The sequence below is a fragment of the Cydia splendana genome, chromosome 13 (genome assembly GCF_910591565.1).
Source record: "Cydia splendana chromosome 13, ilCydSple1.2, whole genome shotgun sequence".
Lineage (NCBI taxonomy): Eukaryota > Metazoa > Arthropoda > Insecta > Lepidoptera > Tortricidae > Cydia > Cydia splendana.
Genome location: NC_085972.1, coordinates 10,530,224 through 10,547,819, shown reverse-complemented (window position 1 = coordinate 10,547,819; position 17,596 = coordinate 10,530,224). Strand labels below are relative to the sequence as shown.

The 17,596-nt window shown below is 35.9% G+C and overlaps 3 protein-coding genes and 1 long non-coding RNA gene across 4 annotated transcripts; 2 read left to right on the top strand and 2 right to left on the bottom strand.

Annotated features, from left to right (window-relative positions):
- The first annotated feature begins 784 nt into the window (after positions 1-784).
- On the top strand, positions 785-2,718 carry LOC134796569 (uncharacterized). The gene is made up of 2 exons (XM_063768749.1): positions 785-1,086; positions 1,450-2,718. Exons 1-2 carry the CDS (start codon positions 795-797, stop codon positions 2,397-2,399), a joined length of 1,242 nt encoding a protein of 413 aa, XP_063624819.1. The 5' UTR covers positions 785-794; the 3' UTR covers positions 2,400-2,718.
- Positions 2,719-8,222: 5,504 nt separating this feature from the next.
- Positions 8,223-10,723, top strand: LOC134796013 (uncharacterized). The gene is made up of 2 exons (XM_063767914.1): positions 8,223-8,913; positions 9,453-10,723. Exons 1-2 carry the CDS (start codon positions 8,577-8,579, stop codon positions 10,403-10,405), a joined length of 1,290 nt encoding a protein of 429 aa, XP_063623984.1. The 5' UTR covers positions 8,223-8,576; the 3' UTR covers positions 10,406-10,723.
- Positions 10,724-10,751: 28 nt separating this feature from the next.
- LOC134796014 (pickpocket protein 28-like) lies at positions 10,752-12,401 on the bottom strand. Its single transcript, XM_063767915.1, has 4 exons — positions 12,234-12,401; positions 11,900-12,164; positions 11,272-11,470; positions 10,752-11,050 (listed from the first exon to the last, which is right to left on the bottom strand). Exons 1-4 carry the CDS (start codon positions 12,389-12,391, stop codon positions 10,800-10,802), a joined length of 873 nt encoding a protein of 290 aa, XP_063623985.1. The 5' UTR covers positions 12,392-12,401; the 3' UTR covers positions 10,752-10,799.
- A 271-nt stretch (positions 12,402-12,672) lies between these two features.
- Positions 12,673-15,607, bottom strand: LOC134796568 (uncharacterized). Its single transcript, XR_010144957.1, has 3 exons — positions 15,292-15,607; positions 14,742-14,895; positions 12,673-12,797 (listed from the first exon to the last, which is right to left on the bottom strand). It is a non-coding gene; the product is annotated as an uncharacterized LOC134796568 (long non-coding RNA).
- Positions 15,608-17,596: the final 1,989 nt, after the last annotated feature.

Here is a 17,596-nt window from a genome sequence, read left to right as displayed (position 1 = left end):
ATAATTACAAAATAAATAACACGTTCAGTTACCTCCTTATCAAGGTTATTATAGCTGTAATTTACGTAAAGCAAGTGGTATACGAATTGTTGCAAAATTATATTCTCCGTGACTATTTTACTGTCAATTAATTCTCTACAGTTCGCATTTCTCAACCGATACTTGTGAAATTTTGTGAGCATACTCAATCATTGTTTGCTTAGATTTTTGATTGAGCCATGGGGTTTAGCGAGGTATACAGCTCAGAGCGACTAGTGTAGGGCAATGGTAAAAGTTACCAATGTGAATCGTAAGCGAATTTCAAGATTGAAACTCATGAATCATACTGAACATACCCACGTGGGACGTGGGCGTTGGCCTAGCTAGGTTCTAGGCCTCTCCAAACTTGTTGACCCCTGGGCCTTCGCTCTACTTGTTTCGGATTCCGAATAGGTACGTTCGCGGATCGGATCCGGTCCGCGGGCCGTATTTTAGAGACATATCTGTCTTGCTTGAATAATATCCTGTAGTACTTACCTAGTATTCTGCTAGTATTGTATTTTAAAAATAATATTTAGTCGATTCGACTCAGGTCAAATTGCACCGGTAACGGTACAGTTGCTGGACTGATTAGGTACTCGGTTAGAACTTAAAGATTTTCCCTACAATAAAATTTTTGCATACGTTGATAGGTGCAGACTCTTTGGTGTAACCGGCCCTTAGTTTAAGAGGATCTAACTGTTGTACAAATATCGTTAGCTCTTATCGTTGTACTGATGATTTCATTGCTTTGTTTGAAGCGAGATATTGTTACGATGAAGCTACTAAATCACGAGGAAGTGAACGCAATAATTAAGCAATATGGGAAATTCAAAGTACTTCATTATACGATTTCTAAGTATTCCGACAGTTTGATCGGTTATTTAGGAGAACATTTAAAGCTAACAGTCACAGTCGAAGCAAATGGAGTTCATTCTGATTACAAGTTCTTTGTGAAGTGCATGCCGAAAGACCAATGGCTGGCAGAGTTTCTGATAGAATCGAATTTCTTCCGTAAAGAATACGTGATGTTGAGTGACTTATTTGTAAAATTTGATCAAAATGGGGGTAAGTGTAATCAAACCTACTCTTAACATGAAGAGGATTTACCTACCTAAAATAAGTTATTTTAATATATTAACAACTCTTATATGAGTAAAACAAGTATGTTGATTTTTTAATTAGGCTAAGATTTAAAAGGCAGAGTACCTACTCAACGAAAACACCGTGTACCTACTAAGTTAGGGAACATTTTAATGCAATTGGTGCAAAAAAATGCATCTTGTTTTCGATTAAGTAACACTATAATTTGTTATTCACAAAACTAAAAAATATTTTAAATTCAAAGTACGCAATGTAATGCATTTAAATTGTTTTATTTAATTAGCTTTACCTGCGTATAAAATTGATTACGTTAATCACTTATTCCAGGAAGTAAATGGCGTCCAAAATCGCTCATGATAAAAAAAGACATCTTTATATTTGAAGACGTGAAAGAACTAGGATATCAAATGCTTCGCCAAGAAGGTGTTCTAAATTACGAGGAAATGAATGCTGTAGTGAAAACGTTAGCTCGGTTTCACGCTCACTCGTTCATTTACGAAGAAAAAAAGTCTCAAGAACTGCACAGATCTTACAGAATTTGGGAAGATTTTAGCGAACATTTAAAAGAATGCGAGGACCTCAGTTGGCGCAATACCGGCAGAAACGCCGTCATCGAATTTCTCAAAGTCAATTCCAAACGCAAAACCGAATCAAACTTTTCTAAAAATGTCAGGGAACTAATAATCTCTTTATTCGACGATGCTTTGAGCTTAACGAGACCTAGTGCAAAATACCGGAATACTGTGATCCATCGCGATCTCTGGTGTAACAATATACTAATAAAATCCGATAATGAGAAGTATCACGCTCTGATAGTTGACTTCCAGACAGTCTTGTACGGTGCTCCAACATTGGACTTATCTTCATTTATATACTTTAACACTACGAAAGAATTCAGGGACAAATACCTTGATGATATTCTTAATGTCTACTACGAAGAATTATCCAAAGAAGTGGAAGCTGTAGTTGACGTTGATTTTTCAACGATTTTAAGTAAACCTAAGTTTATGGAGTCTTATGATGAGAGTATTCTATTTGGGATGACACAAGCGGCAATAATAGTGCCTATAATAGCACTGCCTGTGAAGAAGAGAGAAGAATTGTTCTGTGACCCGGTATCTATTGATAGGATAAACAACGTGTCGCGTAGTCAGGAGATATTGGACGTGGCTAAAGAAGACTCAGCCTATAACTCAAGAATCACAGAGCTGTTTGAAGACCTCATTGAAAGATACTATTATCTTATAAACAGAGAAGACAGAAAAATTGGTGCTTAAGGCCACCGCATCATACGAATAGGTATGAATATTCATCATATATGAATATTCGAGTGACCCGAGAAACCCGGCGGCAAAATCGGAGCCGAAGTACAATTCGAGAATATTTGGCATTAAACAAACATGTCCTACAATAGTAACAATATTATGATCTCTTTAGACTTGTCTTTGAAGGTACCTGTGGTACCTACTACTGAAAAAAAGTTGTAGTATGTAATTAATCTAATTACCTATGTAACGGTTTCCTACCCTAGAGACGTAAATGGAAAGTCTCAAATGTAACTTTTTTTTTAAATAAAATTATAACCTCATATCAGACCATAAATGCATTTGTTTAAAATTTATTTTATTCATAGCGTCTGTCAGATTTAGTCGTAACATCGTAATAGGTACCCGCTGCCTACCTGCTCTAAAACCACAACTTTAATTAGAGGTAATTAAAGTTGTAATAATAGCCTGCGGTTTTTATTTAGAATGTTCTAATAGTTAAGTATATACGGAACCTCACATTGAGTATGGACAATATGGACATGCACTGACAAGAGTGATACCTAGGTACTAGTTGACTTTCGTCGTCAAAGAGAGCAAACAGCGGCAGAAGGCCCCTAGCCTTGGAGAAAACGCTTCAAGTTATAAGCCATTTGCCTTGCCACGATTTATTCATTAAGGCCCCATGAGTTCACGTTCTTTTCTCACTCTCGCTGAGCGTAAGCGTGAGCGAGATGGCTGTGCGACTGTGCGTGAGAAGAGAGAGAGACCTCAAGTTTGCTAATTAAAATTTAAGCAACGGTATTGTGATCTAAAAAAGCCTTACGATTTTTCAAAAACTACTGGCTGACCCTGCGGCACCTTAAATTTACTCAATCCAAACTTCCGGCTATGCAGTCATCTTTTTATACTTGAAGTGAGCCATGTGCTCAGTCGTACTCTTATAGTATTATAGGTTCTCTTATTTATTTAATTTTTAGGTACTAGATTGTTTTTACTTGTGGATTGTGAATATTTATTTAGTTTTCAGTGCATTTGGAGTGTATAGTTATTCAGTGTTTTTAGTTTTTGTACTTCATAAATTATAATATATATTCTATGTGTACCTACTTAATAGTCCATGGGCCAGCTGGTCAAATTTTTGAAAATGGTATAAATTGGGGGTACCAAGTTTCCTTTTCACAGCAGTTAGATAGGCTTATTATGATGTTAAAAAACCATGATTGCCATCTCAAAATGGTAGCTAACAAAAATGGCCGCCAATCCAAGATGGCGGATATTGAGTTTAAAAAATCAGCCGTAACTCGAGAAGTATTCGTCCGATTTCATTGCAATTTTTTTTAAACAAAAGCTCTATATGTGAGCTTAAAATTATGTTTACATATTATATCGATAAAGTCGACCGTGAATTAGTAATTAAAGAAATATTGTAAATTTTCTTATTTTTTTGTGATACTTTTTTTTTAATTCAGTTTTTACGAAGTATCTCGTACATTACAAAAAAGTTTTAAATGAGACAAAATAGTGTGTTAAATTAGCTTTAATTTGACGTATTATTTGTATGGAACTGAAGACTGAAAACACATGGAAACATGAATTAAATTTACTTCTGTTGAAATTCATCGTTGACTAAATAACTGCGTACAGAACAAAAATCTTCAGATAGAAGTTGTAGAGTACAAAAAACATGTTTTTAGTATAGTTTAATAATAATAGTAAAATGATAGTAATAATGGTTTAATTTTTTACAAGTAAAAACTACTTTAAACTCTCGCGTTTTGTATACTTAATTAAATTCATTAATGTTACTAACGGGTCAAACGGGATTAAATTTAATTATTCGCTGAAACGTCGGAAAAAAGGTAAAATAATGAAATTATATCGCGTTAGACCCGTTATTGACATTAATTAGGTAATAACTAGTATTCGATTGAAATAGTAATTTCTTCAGTGAACTGCGTACAGAACAAAAAGCGTCAGATAGAAGTTGTAGAGTACAAAAATGATATTTATAGTATAATTTAATAATTTATAATAATAGTAGCAGGGCTCGGAAACCGTTTTATTTTTCAAACCGGTTTCGTTCATAAACCCGGGAACGAAAAGGATTTCGTTTCGGTTACCAGTTAAAGAACTGTTCGATTGAGATACCGTTGAGATGCGTTCGCCTTTCGTTTTTGTGGAACTAAATTAACCGATTAAATTGAAAATGTCGAATTGATCCAAGTAAAAACTGGTATTCGGTATAAATAGAAATGTCTTCAGTGAAAATGTGTTCGGCTACAAATAAAGTGAACTATATATGTGTATAATATGTGGCGAGATAGGCCCTAAAAGACGGACAATCGTGGGCATTGTTATTTAATGCAGCATTAATAAGGAGTTTTGAGGCTATTAGTAACCGACGTGACATACCGGATGAATTTTTAGGTATATAGGTACTGTGAAATATCACTGCCAATATAGAGTCCATTTCACCAATATCACGTCTTTAATAAAATTACAGACAAAAAGACTCCCTACGCTCGTGGTTCGAAAAATGGAATCTTGAGCGTAGCGAGGTTTTCACTACACCAACACGAGGAAAATACTAACTGTAAAATATCAAACAAAATCAAAGCGAATCGATTCAAAATGAATGTTATTAAATGTTAATATTCAAAATCATCATTTAAAAGCCAATTCTACCAGCAAACATAAGAAAACAACTCAAAATTTGCATTTGATTACTTTGCCTCACATGTGAATAAAATGCAACTATCTTATCAGCTTGGAACAATCAAGAGAGCCTTTATCCGCTGGTGTGGTGAAATGATATTGTAACTGCAGAAGCATGTTATCATAAACCCAAGAGTAAAATCTCAAAATTCTCTATTTACTTGCGAAACTTATTTCTTACTTAGACGACCGGTCTGGCCTAGTGGATAGTGACCCTGTCTGCTAAGCCGATGGTCCTGGGTTCGAATCCCAGTAAGGGCATTTATTTGTGTGATGAACACTAATATTTGTTCCTGAGTCATGGTTGTTTTCTATGTATATAAGTATGTATTTATCTATACAAGTATGTATATCGTCGCCTAGTACCCATAGTACAAGCTTTGCTTAGTTTGGGGCTAGGTTTGATCTGTGTAAGATGTCCCCTAATATTTATATTTATTTACTTAATAGAGGATGTCGTCAGCGTAACAGATTCTTCAAATAATTTTTCTTAAATATAACTTAAGTAAAGAGTTTTTATCCGGTACCTATGTCACGTCGTTTAGTAATAGACTCTAGTGGACTCTAGACTGGTATACAATGGCGTCCAAGCTCTGAACCAGCTTGGAAGGCAAAACAGAGTGCAACTGGTATGTATCCCAGGGCACGAGGGATTCATAGGCAATGAAAATGCAGATGAACTTGCCAGAGCTGGATCTTTAGGTAACCTTATAGGTCCGGAACGATTCGTGGGGCTCTCACAGGGAACCATCATAACGGCTATTAAAGACCATACTAAGATCAAACATCAGGAAGAATGGGACAGTCTGACGGGTCTAAAGCACGCAAAGCTCTTTATGCAAGGAGTAGACTCCGGTTGGAGCAAAAAGCTTTGGAAACTTAGCAAAAGACAACTCCAAATCATAACAAGGTGTTTACTGGACATTACGGGGTCAAAGGAATTCTGGCCAAGATGGGACACTCTGACAACACCGATTGTCGTATGTGTGGCGAAGAGAGACAGTAAAACACCTAATTTGTGAATGTCACGCCCTCGCCAGAAAAATAATTAAGGACTTTGGAGTAGGATATCTTGAACCAAAGGACTTTAAAACGCTAACCATGAGCTCTATCATCCGGCACAGGGATATATGGTGGGAAAAGCTCTTGAGTAGTTGACGGATCTTTTCTAGGGGGTAATTGCGCAAAAGATCCCTATGGATCGAAGTGTATCCAAGCAAGGGCCCCCGAAAACAATAAGATAAGAATAGACTCAAAATTCCTTATTAATGCTGCATTAAAATTGAATAATACTGCCTACTGTCCATCATTTGGGGGGGTACTTTACAAAATGGTCTTATTTCGCTACATATTATACAAATATCTAGTTCACTTTGCATCATCTTGATTTGTAGCCGAAAAGATTTTCACTGAATAACTAGTTTTTAGGGTTCCGTACCCAAAGGGTAAAACGGGACCCTATTACTAAGACTTCGCTGTCCGTCCGTCCGTCCGTCCGTCCGTCCGTCCGTCCGTCCGTCCGTCCGTCTGTCACCAGGCTGTATCTCACGAACCGTGATAGCTAGACAGTTGAAATTTTCACAGATGATGTATTTCTGTTGCCGCTATAACAACAAATACTAAAAACAGAATAAAATAAAGATTTAAATGGGGCTCCCATACAACAAACGTGATTTTTGACCAAAGTTAAGCAACGTCGGGAGTGGTCAGTACTTGGATGGGTGACCGTTTTTTTTTTTTGCTTTTTTTTTTGTTTTTTTTTATATGGTACGGAACCCCTTCGTGCGCGAGTCCGACTCGCACTTGCCCGATTTTTAGCTAATTAATGTTACTAACGGGTCAAACGCGATTAAATTTCATTTTTAACCTTTTTTCCGACGTTTCAATGAATAATGAAATTTAATCGCGTTAGATCTGTTAGTAACATTAATTATGTATACAAAACGCAAGATTTTAAAGTAGTTTTTACTTGTAACAAATAAAACTAATAATACTATCGTTCTAATATTATTATGATCAATTTCTAAAGTTATTAAAATATACTAAAAACATGATTTTTGTACTCTACAACATCTATCCGAAGCTTTTTGTTCTGTATGCAGTGATTTAGTCAACAGTGAATTTCAACGGAAGTAAAACCAAATTCATGTTTCCATGTGTTTTCAGTCATCAGTCCCATACAAATTGTACGTCAAATTAAAGTTAATTTAATACACCATATTGCCTCATTTAAAACTTTTTTGTAATGTACGAGATTTTTTGTAAAAACTTAATTTAGAAAAAAGTATCACAAAAAAATGAGAAGATTTTCAATATTTCTTTAATTACTAATTAATGGTTGACTTTATCGATATAATATATAAACATAATTTTAAGCTCACTTATAGAGCTTTGGTTAAAAAAAAACAGCAACGAAATCGGACGTATATTTCTCGAATTATGGTTGATTTCTTAAAACTCAATATCCGCCATCTTGGATTGGCGGCCATTTTTGTTAGCTACCATTTTGAGATGGCAATCATGGTTTTTTAACATCATAATAAGCATATCTAACTGCTGTGAAAAGGAAACTTGGTACCCCCAAATTATACCGAAATCTTGCCTGGCCCATGGACTATAAGTTCGAATAGGTAAATTTCCAATCAGCCAGTTTGCGTAGGTATTGTGTATCGCCATACATAAGATTTAAATATCCCGCTAACATTTTATTTTAAAGATAGCTGAAGTGTGCAAAGGGGTTACCATCACGTTGGTCAATGAGCATTTGATGAATGAAAAAAATTCAAATACGTGACCACTATTGGATTTCTGTAGCCTCCTAGCACCCTTGAACCTAGCCGCAAAAATGCATTGCCAATTTATGAATGAATTCCGTTCATAATCTGTCCAAGCTCGCTGCACCAAAGTTTAGCGGACTGGAAAATACGAAAGTTGTATCCAGGAAATTTTATGTGATGTGTTGTTACTTTTATCTTAAAATATAGGTAGATACTGTTACAAGTATAATTATTTGCACAATCGCGTATTAATTCCGAATTCAATTTTTCCAATGACGCCATTGCGGTTTTCTTCGGGCTTTTGATCGTTGGCAAGAAATCTTGCCTATAAGATACATTAAGGACCCGTGTGTCCAACTGAGAGACAAAGCCCTTTTCTATCTATATGTACCTACTGCATTATTAGAATTTTAACAACTATCTAAATGCCAGCTGTGAAAAGAAACGCCATACTGTATATTATTAAACCATTCGTTTTGTCCTATTCGAAGACTATTACGTTTACTGCAACTTATCTTCTGTACTTTTCTTTGCTTTATCAGTTACATACGAGTATAATGTGAGTTAATATTTGCTCTTAATTACTTATTTATGATAAGCATCAAACTAGAGTAAGATTTCAGTGTCTATTTCATATTATGAACAAAAAGGTTTGAGACAACACTAAAATAACCGTCTATGTGAAATTAACACAATGGAGAATATTAAAAAAGTTTCGTGCGACAACGTTCAGTACATAACTGAAGAGGACATCAAATTGATTGTTACCAAATATGGGTATGCAAGCGAAGACACTGCCATTGAAAAATACGACGTACACTACGCAAGTGACAAAATGATCGGATTTGTGGCAGACTATTTGAAATTACAAATATCTGTAACTTCAAACGGTGCACGAAAATTGTTGAGTTTCTTCGTTAAAGCAATATCTAAGACAAATGAGGCTAAAGCGAACATGGCTAAGGATTTTGGGGCCCTTGAAAAGGAAATAATATTTTATGATGTTATCAAAAGGAATTTAGCAGTACCAGGTGAGACGAAAATACCTACTAGTTATATTAGTTATTTACGATACAAGTGCGGAAAAGAGGAAATTCGAAACGAGTGGCGATAAATTAAAACACGACCGCAGAGAGTTTTAAATCGACACAAGTTGCGAATTTCCTCTTTTCCGCACTTGTATCGTAAATACCTATTTTACAATACTTGGTAGTTTCATTTGTCTTTATTATCTCGTGTCTATGTAGGTATCTTTAACAACTTGAAATGAAAGTTGACGATAGCTACTATTTATGTAAGTACTGACTGTCATATTATTATACTACTAAAAAAAGTAGGTACCATTAATTTGAATATTTACGTCATAAAATTCCATTATAAATACATAAATACGTATACTATGTAGACGATCTCCTACCTTGTCGGTAGTGACCAGTAATGACCCTGCCTACGAAGCGGGAGGCCCCGTGTTCGAATCCTGGTAAGGGCGTTTATCTAGGGCGGATCCAGGGGAGGGAGGATCATGGGGGTCAAGGAATAGGTTTTTATTTCTTCAATATCTTAATTTCAGGTTTGAAACCATGGAGTCCACATTTTGTAACATGCCTACAAGACGCTGTGGTTTTCGAAGATATGTCGGCTTTACAATACGAGATGAGGAGTAGATATGCAAAATTTGATAAACAACATACCTTGCAAGCCCTTCAAGCACTGGCCAGATTCCATGCTGGCTCTATCGTCTTTGAGGAAGCAAAAACTAAAGAATTTCAGCGTCCTTATACAGTCAATGAACAATATAAGGAAACTTTAGGAAGAGGTGGATACATAGAAACCGATCCTTGGTTCGTTCAATGCAGAATCGCTGCCTTAGAAGCCGTAAAAGCCTTCTCAAAGTATAGATTAAATGTAGATTACATGGAAGTCATTGAACGACGCTGGAGTATCGTTTTTAACTCCGCTTTATCTTTAGCAGATCCCTCTTCAGAACACCGTAACGTTATATGTCATAGAGATTTGTGGAATAATAACATTTTATTTCATTACGAGAGATTAGAAGATAATAGTGCTGTGCCTGATGATTGCGTATTTGTGGACTTTGTGGCAGCGCGCTGTATGCCCCCTGCAGGCGACGTCATGCAACTTCTTCACTGCAATTTGAATCCGCACTTCCGGAAAGACAATCTGCATACTTTCTTGAACTACTACTACGATGAACTCCAAGTTATACTGGAGAGTAATTATATTGATATCCTGGATATTATGAGCAGACAAAAATTTATGACTTCAGCCAAAGAACAAAATCTATGGGGTCTTGTAACTCACGCTTGTTTAGTGCAAATATTTTGGATGGATGATGATGTGACGACAAACGCTTTTGCGGAGTCCGCACAATTTCATAAAATAATGTACCAAGACAAAGCGACTTATATTAAAAATATAATGCAAAAGGATGAGGGTTACAAGAAGATTCTGATGGAAGTATTTGAAGAGTTTATTGAAGACTATCTTCTAAATGAAGATTAACTCATAATCATCGCATATGACTATTATGCTACTACATACATAGGTATATTATTATGCTAATACGTATATCGACTTCTTCTACGAACTTGTAACTTGTATCGTAGTAATAGTTATTTACGAAAAGTGCGGAAAAGAGGAAATTCGAAACGCGTGGCGATAAATTAAAACACGACCGAAGGGAGTGTTTTAAATCGACACGAGTTGCGAATTACCAATTCGCACGTGTATCGTAAACGTTTTACAGTACATATGGCCCTTTAAACTTTTGACATACGCACGAAAATGCTATTTTACGCACTAGTGCGGGAAAATAGGACCATATGTACTGTAAATAACTATTTTGTAAGGAATTAATATGTCACTGTTTTAACTACAGATTTGATTAAAATTTAATTTAACTTTTTAAAACCCGGCGTTTCACTTGGCTCAAGCCAGCTCCAACATTCCCTTCATGATAGCTCCACTCCTTGTTGGGTACAAACTTATTGTCTTCCAACCGACGGTTACCAAACTTCCTATGCCAATGGTCGACGCCCCTCTGGCTGTAAATATCGCAAAAGGGACGCAGCAATAGTATGTAGACGAATTCCACAAAACTCAAGATGCTAGCGCCGAGAAACAATCCGCCTGTGCCACCCGTGGACACTGAAAATGGAATATCAAATACATATGAGAAATTTCTGCGTAGTTCAACTCCTAACAACATTTCAAAAGTATCGTTCCATCTGACAGGAAGCATGAAACTTAGCATGCACGTATGTAGCTTATTTAGGTACTAAAAAAATGGGAAGAAGACAAATCGTCGAGCTAAATTTGTCTGAAAGATTAATCTTGTAGTTGTGGTGATCCAAGCTGTTCTCACTTACCCACAAGATCAAGTATGCCTCTAACAACGTTTCTCTTATATCTCTCGCTTGGTAGTATAGCTAGCTCGATATGAACGGCAGCAAACTCCGTTGAAGCGGTGAGTTTGAAATCTTTGACGACAGATATCTCTGCCTCTGTGCATGACGGTAAACAGTCGCAGTACAAGCCGGGACGATTTGACCATTTAGCTTTCAGTACCTAGATGTTAGATAACAATTATTTCAATGACTGGAAGTAGACAGAACTTTTATAATTGTTGCAAGTCGTAAGATATTTTTAGTAATTTTTTAATCGTAAAAGTCAGGGCATGTTACTCGTATGACTGAATACTAAATCCATACTAGTATATATTAGGTATAAATGCAAAAGTTACTATATGTCTGGTACCTCTTGTCGCTTTAACTAAACTACTGAAGCGATTTAGATGTAATATGATATGGAAATAGTGAGGCCCGCGGAAGGACAGGGAAAGAGGGGTAGAATTGAAAAATGCAAAAATAAGTCGCGGACAGAAGCTACACGAATCATGGTTTTTCCTAATTGTTAAATGTCAAACCATTGAAAAAGGGTAAAATTAATCACGACTTTGGTGCGACAAAAAATTACAAAGTTTGTAAAGAAACTTACCGACAGTTCATTGATGTGGTTATTAAGGCAAATGATGCCATTGACGTCGCACTTTAAATGCTCTGGGACGTTAGGCGTGAAATAATTTGTGCAATTACAGAATCTGATCTGCGCGTCTTTTCTGCACTGAACCGTACAAGCACTGTAGGAGTAGTGGCGGTAGACATCCAAGAAATTTTCGTCTGTGTACCGACATTTCCTTTTTACTGGAGAAATGAAGCGAGCAGCTTCGTCGTTAGCAATAGTTCTTATTGAAATGTAACGTCTGTAATTAATAGTAATTATAGTCTGTGACTTCGTAAAGTCGTTATAATGAACTTATGATCTAACTTACTTTTGGGAAACTTCAGGAGCGATTGTCAGAACGTCGGAGCCCAGTGTCGTCTGGGATGGCACGTCTTCTGCGTTTAAAACGTACACATTGGCGCTCACCATCACGTTAAATTTAATAGCTCCCGGGCCAGTGGTTCTATTGCTTATCATAGGGAACATAGGCGGATTGGGATCTCTGAAACATTATTTATTTAATCAAGTTTGTTTATTTTATTTTCGCGCCTTTTTCTACTGACCAACTTGTTTGACCGGCTATAGTATTTTTTCTGTGAAACCTAAAAGTTATCTTTGGGAGGTTTTACTTTGAATCTAAAATAAAAACGATGTTTTATACAATAGTAACTATGTAACGGAAACAACAGAAAGTAGGAAAATGTGTAATGTGATCAGGAACTAGATATCTAATTTTACTTGAATATATATTAGGTACTTGCCTTCCTTGTATTGTATTAACAGCAAAACATGTGCCAAGTTCTGTGTCCAATGGTCTGAAGTATGCACAGCAACCGAAGGGTTGGTCGTTCCAAGAACAGTTGGTCAACATCTCGTCACAAGGAGTCCTAACCTAAAATTAATTGAAATTAATATTTCATTGAATTTGGATAAGTAAATATAGGTAAAAACTTGTCTCAAGTCAGTGTTGATTTACATCCAAGCAAAACACTAAAAATATCCGTTTTAAGCTAGTATCTACCGTAAATGACTAGATACTCTAGATCTAGAATAATTACAAAGCAGACACTTTCCCATTTATATAAAATGTTTGGTTGGGAAGACCGTCATATGGAAAGAACTCTTGTATTTGAATATGTTGTAAGCTTCGCTCCTTCTGTTCTACCGACCTTCTGTAAATGGAGTACAAACGCAAGAGTTAGAAGTAGGGCTTGCATTCCGGAATTTCGAAATTCCGGAATCTCGGACAAATTTTCTGATATTACAATTCCGGAATTGAGACCAGTGAATATCGAAAATTCCGGAATTGGATTTAAGTACCTTTATTAGATTTACTATTGAAAAGTGCCAAGAAACTACACTATGCTGGTGTTATTAGCCGTGGCTGACATAAATCTGAAGTCTAGCAGCATGCATTAACATGCCTCATTAACTTTATTAACCATCGAATCTTTACTTTTCATACCTACTTGCTAAAGCAAAGCCATACATTTACTTGTCCAGAATCCTACCTACGGGAAACCTTTGAATTTTAAATTTATAAATATTAGCATATTTTATTCTCAATTCAGAAAGAAATTTCCTCAATTAAAGATTTCGGATTCTGTAGTGTAGCAGCAGCAGCACATTATTTATATTCTGAAGCGCTAATGAAATTATTTAGCCCATTTGGTTTAATTTCAATAAGGCTTGCGTTTTGGGCACTAGTCGGCAATGCATAAAGGTAATACGTATAAGTAGCTGAATAGGTAGTTACTTTAATACATTAAAAACAACTTTCACTCAGGAACAAATAATCGTTATACCTTAACACAATAAATGCCCTTACCGAGATCGGAACCCCATCAGGACCTTCATCTTCGTAAACAGAGCCACTACGTAGTCTACGAGGCCGTTACGTTTAGAGATTATGTAAAACTAGACATCAAATGGTTTGCCAGCATTCGTAGTTTCCCCAAATACATATATACGCCGTATCATTGAAGTGAATAAAAGTGACCATAGTATAATAAGGTGCTAAAATAAGAGGTGCAAAGACGGCACTAGCCGCACTACAATATTTTTCGATTAATAATACTTTAAATTAAATTGCACTAAAACAATACTGTCTTTAATAAACGTAACATATCAGAATTTCACATTTTTTGTTGATTTTTATTAAGAAATCTAATAAAAATATGATTAACCCTAATTCCGGAACTAGTACCGGAATTCCGGAATTGGCACCCAGTATCGAAAATCAGTTCCGGAATTGGAAACCGTCCGATATTGCAAGCCCTAGTTAGAAGCGACGTAAGAGCTTGCACACAGTCTGGTTACCTGATACTCCTGATAGACGGTCTACCCCACATTGACCTTAATTCTGCCGTGCTAACAACATTTGCAGTAATCGCAGTTGAAAAGACATGCATTTGTTTATCTTGTTCTCTTTGAATAAGTTTTTTATTTAAACGATGTTTTTCGTGCAAGTACTGCACATGCGATAAGCAGGGCAGAATTATTTAGGTATTTATTTAAACTTTATTGCACAAAACATAAAAATTATGTACAAATGGCGGACTTAATGCCTAATGGCAGTCAACCATCGGGCAAAACAGAGACATGTAAAAATGGTGCAAGGAGAACAGAGGAATTTATTAGAACAATAGAAAACAACTGAACAACTAATAATTCTGATAAACTACATATAGAATACACAAATAAAAATACAAGAATACCTATATATAATTAATACTCGTATACTACTACATATGTGGTACTAATTATGTGGCATTTCCTTCAGCTGAGCGGATACCAGGTGACGAAAAATACTAAGAAGATTTGTTTCAATTCGTACCAGATTGGCGTAGTAACTGAGGTTGCTTTTGACGCAGTCTGGCAATGGGTCCTCTAACCCACAGAATTGCGACGTATAATAAGTTATCCCTTTGAAATAAGCCAGTTCTTTTAAAACTTCTTCCATGTTAAAATCGTGATCTTCTCCCCAAAGCCTTAAATAAGATGTTAAGTATAATAACAATTTACAATAGGTACTTGCTTGTCGTCATTACACATATAAAATATGGTAATAGGCAGAGTTCGGACAATTTATCGCAAAAATAAATATTGTATGGAACATGATAAAAATTTTAACTGCAGTTTTTGAGTATAATCTGGAAATTTTATAAAGATACTGTGTACATGAGTTTAATAAATCTTGTCCTATTTTAAGATACAAATGATTTCTTATGGTTTTGCGATGATTTGTCGTCCGATCACTAAGCCGGTAGGTAATACACACTAAAATTAACATTTTAATTAATTTTAAGTATCTAAGTAATTCACATACGCTAGATAGCGGATACCTTAACTTGTTATTTTTACTCAAATTAAGGGGAAGTACTTACATATCAGAAACATGTTCAATACGTGCGGAATTATCATGTTCGCAGACCGCCACGGATGGAAAATGAGTTTGCCAGTCTTTGTACGTAGTTTCCACCACAAAAGAAATAGGATTATTCTGGAAGGCGTAGTACTGAGCTTCTATAAGAAGAGATGACCCGTACCAGGACATTGCGACGAATATTAACCAGAAAATCCTGTGATATGTCAAAGCACCAAAAATAAGTAATAGAGCACATGAAACAAATAATTTTTAAACTGAAACTAACAACAGTGGAATGACTTTTTTTTATACTACTTATTGGCAAACAAGCATACGGTCCGCCTGATGGTAAGCGGTTACTGTAGCCTATGGACGCAACTCCAGGGATGTTACATGCGTGTTGCCGACTCTGTAAAAATCTGTAGGTACACTCCTTATTAAAGAACCCCATACCAAACTGCAGTCCCTTGGGAAAAACTCTTAATTCTACGGCAGGAGATATTTCTTTTGCATTAGATAGGTATTTAAATACCTTACTCGTACCTTTCAACCCAATGTCTTTTAGAATCGGCGATAAATCTGAAACCGTGTATAGAAGTAGTGTCGGGCAAACTTTTGATGCCATTCCACCAAATTTCTACATATCTTTTCATTTTTATATCCATGTTGCACGTGTCTCGACTCTACTCAAAATAAAACGTACGTTTCACATCCAAATTATTTTATTAGTGCGTCAAATCATGCCATAAAACTCCATGGGTATTATAACCTAGATATTACAAAGCATAAATCTCGAAAGCTCTTATCAATACCAATGATAAAGCCACAATTTCGACTCTACTCTTCAGCAGTATAATTATAATATCGAATAAACCTAATAGCGTGGTCCGAGCTTCGATCTTGAACCTTGATAAGGTAATAAATAATTCAGACTAATTGCGTATCCCATTCCATGGCAAAGCTTGGTACAAAGAGATTTTATCGACGCCGGCGTGGAAACTACGCAGATGTTTGATTTATCTGTCGTCATTACAAGGCCTTTCTGCGTGCGCTTAGATTTATTTCAGATAAGCGATTACTCGCTAATTATTTATTAATTACAAATATTAAAGGTACATTGTCTAATACGGTGGTATGTATTTTTAGGTGGTCTGTGCGGTTTTTAACAATAGTTTGTCATTTTTCTAACCTTTTGGTTAAGGCGTAAAATATCAAACCTAACATTATCAATTATCCCTTCAAATTTATGTTAAGAGTTTCGTAGCCAAAATGACAAAAATTTGTCGGGTCCGATTGAATTCCGTCTCCAACCGATTAACCCAGCGGTCGGCAACAAGCGGCCCGCGGGAGGCTGCCCTGGCTATTTTGTATGTAATATTGACAAACGACAATGTCTGATAAAGTCATAAATATTAACAAAGTGCGGCCCGCGTCAATTTCGTTAACTACTTATATACTATGTGGCCCTTGGCTGATAAAAGGTTGCTAACCGCTGGATGGTATACACCCACTTGCCAGAATTTCATTTGCCATAATAGTCAACAGCCATTATATTGTTTCATATAATTACATATGCAATACTTATTGTTTACTATATTAGTCACGTGCCAGAAACTTTGTTTCCCATAAAATCAATTTCAATAATATCATTTGTCATCATCATTGTAAGCCATAATTATCACTAGCCATAATATAGTTTTTTTACAGAAACCAAATGGTAGAAAAATGGGTTAGGTTAGGTTTGAACTGCAACCCTTACAGAAAAGTAATGCTACTGGAAAAGTGGGTTAGGTTAGGTTTGAACTGCGACCCTTACAGAAAAGAAATGCTACTGGAAAAGTGCGTTAGGTTAGGTTTGAACTGCGACCCATACAGAAAATAAATGCTACTAGAAAAGTAGGTTAGGTTAGGTTTGAACTGCGACCCTTACAGAAAAGAAATGCTATCAGAAAAGTGGGTTAGGTTAGGTTTGAATTGCGACCCTTACATAAACCAAATGCTACTACAAAAATGGGTTAGGTTAGGTTTGAACTGCGACCCTTACAGAAAAGAAATACTACTGGAAAAGTGGGTTAGGTGAGGTTAAATATTCTATTAAATAATATTATTACAATTAATAATATGGACAACAACACGTATGGCACTCGTACGTTCTGGAATCTAATAATCGGGTAAACAAACAGTATGTCACATCATTTTTATGGTAAACAAACAATTCGGGCAAATGAAAATCGGGCAAATAAAATTCGGGCATATGAGTATTATTTTATATAATTTTCGGACAAACAATAGACAACCCCGCTGGATTAACCGATCACTGAAAA

What these genes read in the sequence shown, in the direction of transcription:
- LOC134796569 (XM_063768749.1), top strand. Translation starts at nt 795, where the DNA reads ATGAAGCTACTAAATCACGAGGAAGTGAACGCAATAATTAAGCAATAT. An exon ending in AAAATTTGATCAAAATGGGG is followed by an intron (nt 1,087 to 1,449) that starts GTAAGTGTAATC and finishes CACTTATTCCAG; the next exon opens with GAAGTAAATGGCGTCCAAAA.
- LOC134796013 (XM_063767914.1), top strand. Translation starts at nt 8,577, where the DNA reads ATGGAGAATATTAAAAAAGTTTCGTGCGACAACGTTCAGTACATAACT. An exon ending in AAGGAATTTAGCAGTACCAG is followed by an intron (nt 8,914 to 9,452) that starts GTGAGACGAAAA and finishes TCTTAATTTCAG; the next exon opens with GTTTGAAACCATGGAGTCCA.
- LOC134796014 (XM_063767915.1), bottom strand. Translation starts at nt 12,391, where the DNA reads ATGTTCCCTATGATAAGCAATAGAACCACTGGCCCGGGAGCTATTAAA. An exon ending in GCTCCTGAAGTTTCCCAAAA is followed by an intron (nt 12,165 to 12,233) that starts GTAAGTTAGATC and finishes TATTAATTACAG; the next exon opens with ACGTTACATTTCAATAAGAA. An exon ending in ACCACATCAATGAACTGTCG is followed by an intron (nt 11,471 to 11,899) that starts GTAAGTTTCTTT and finishes TCTAACATCTAG; the next exon opens with GTACTGAAAGCTAAATGGTC.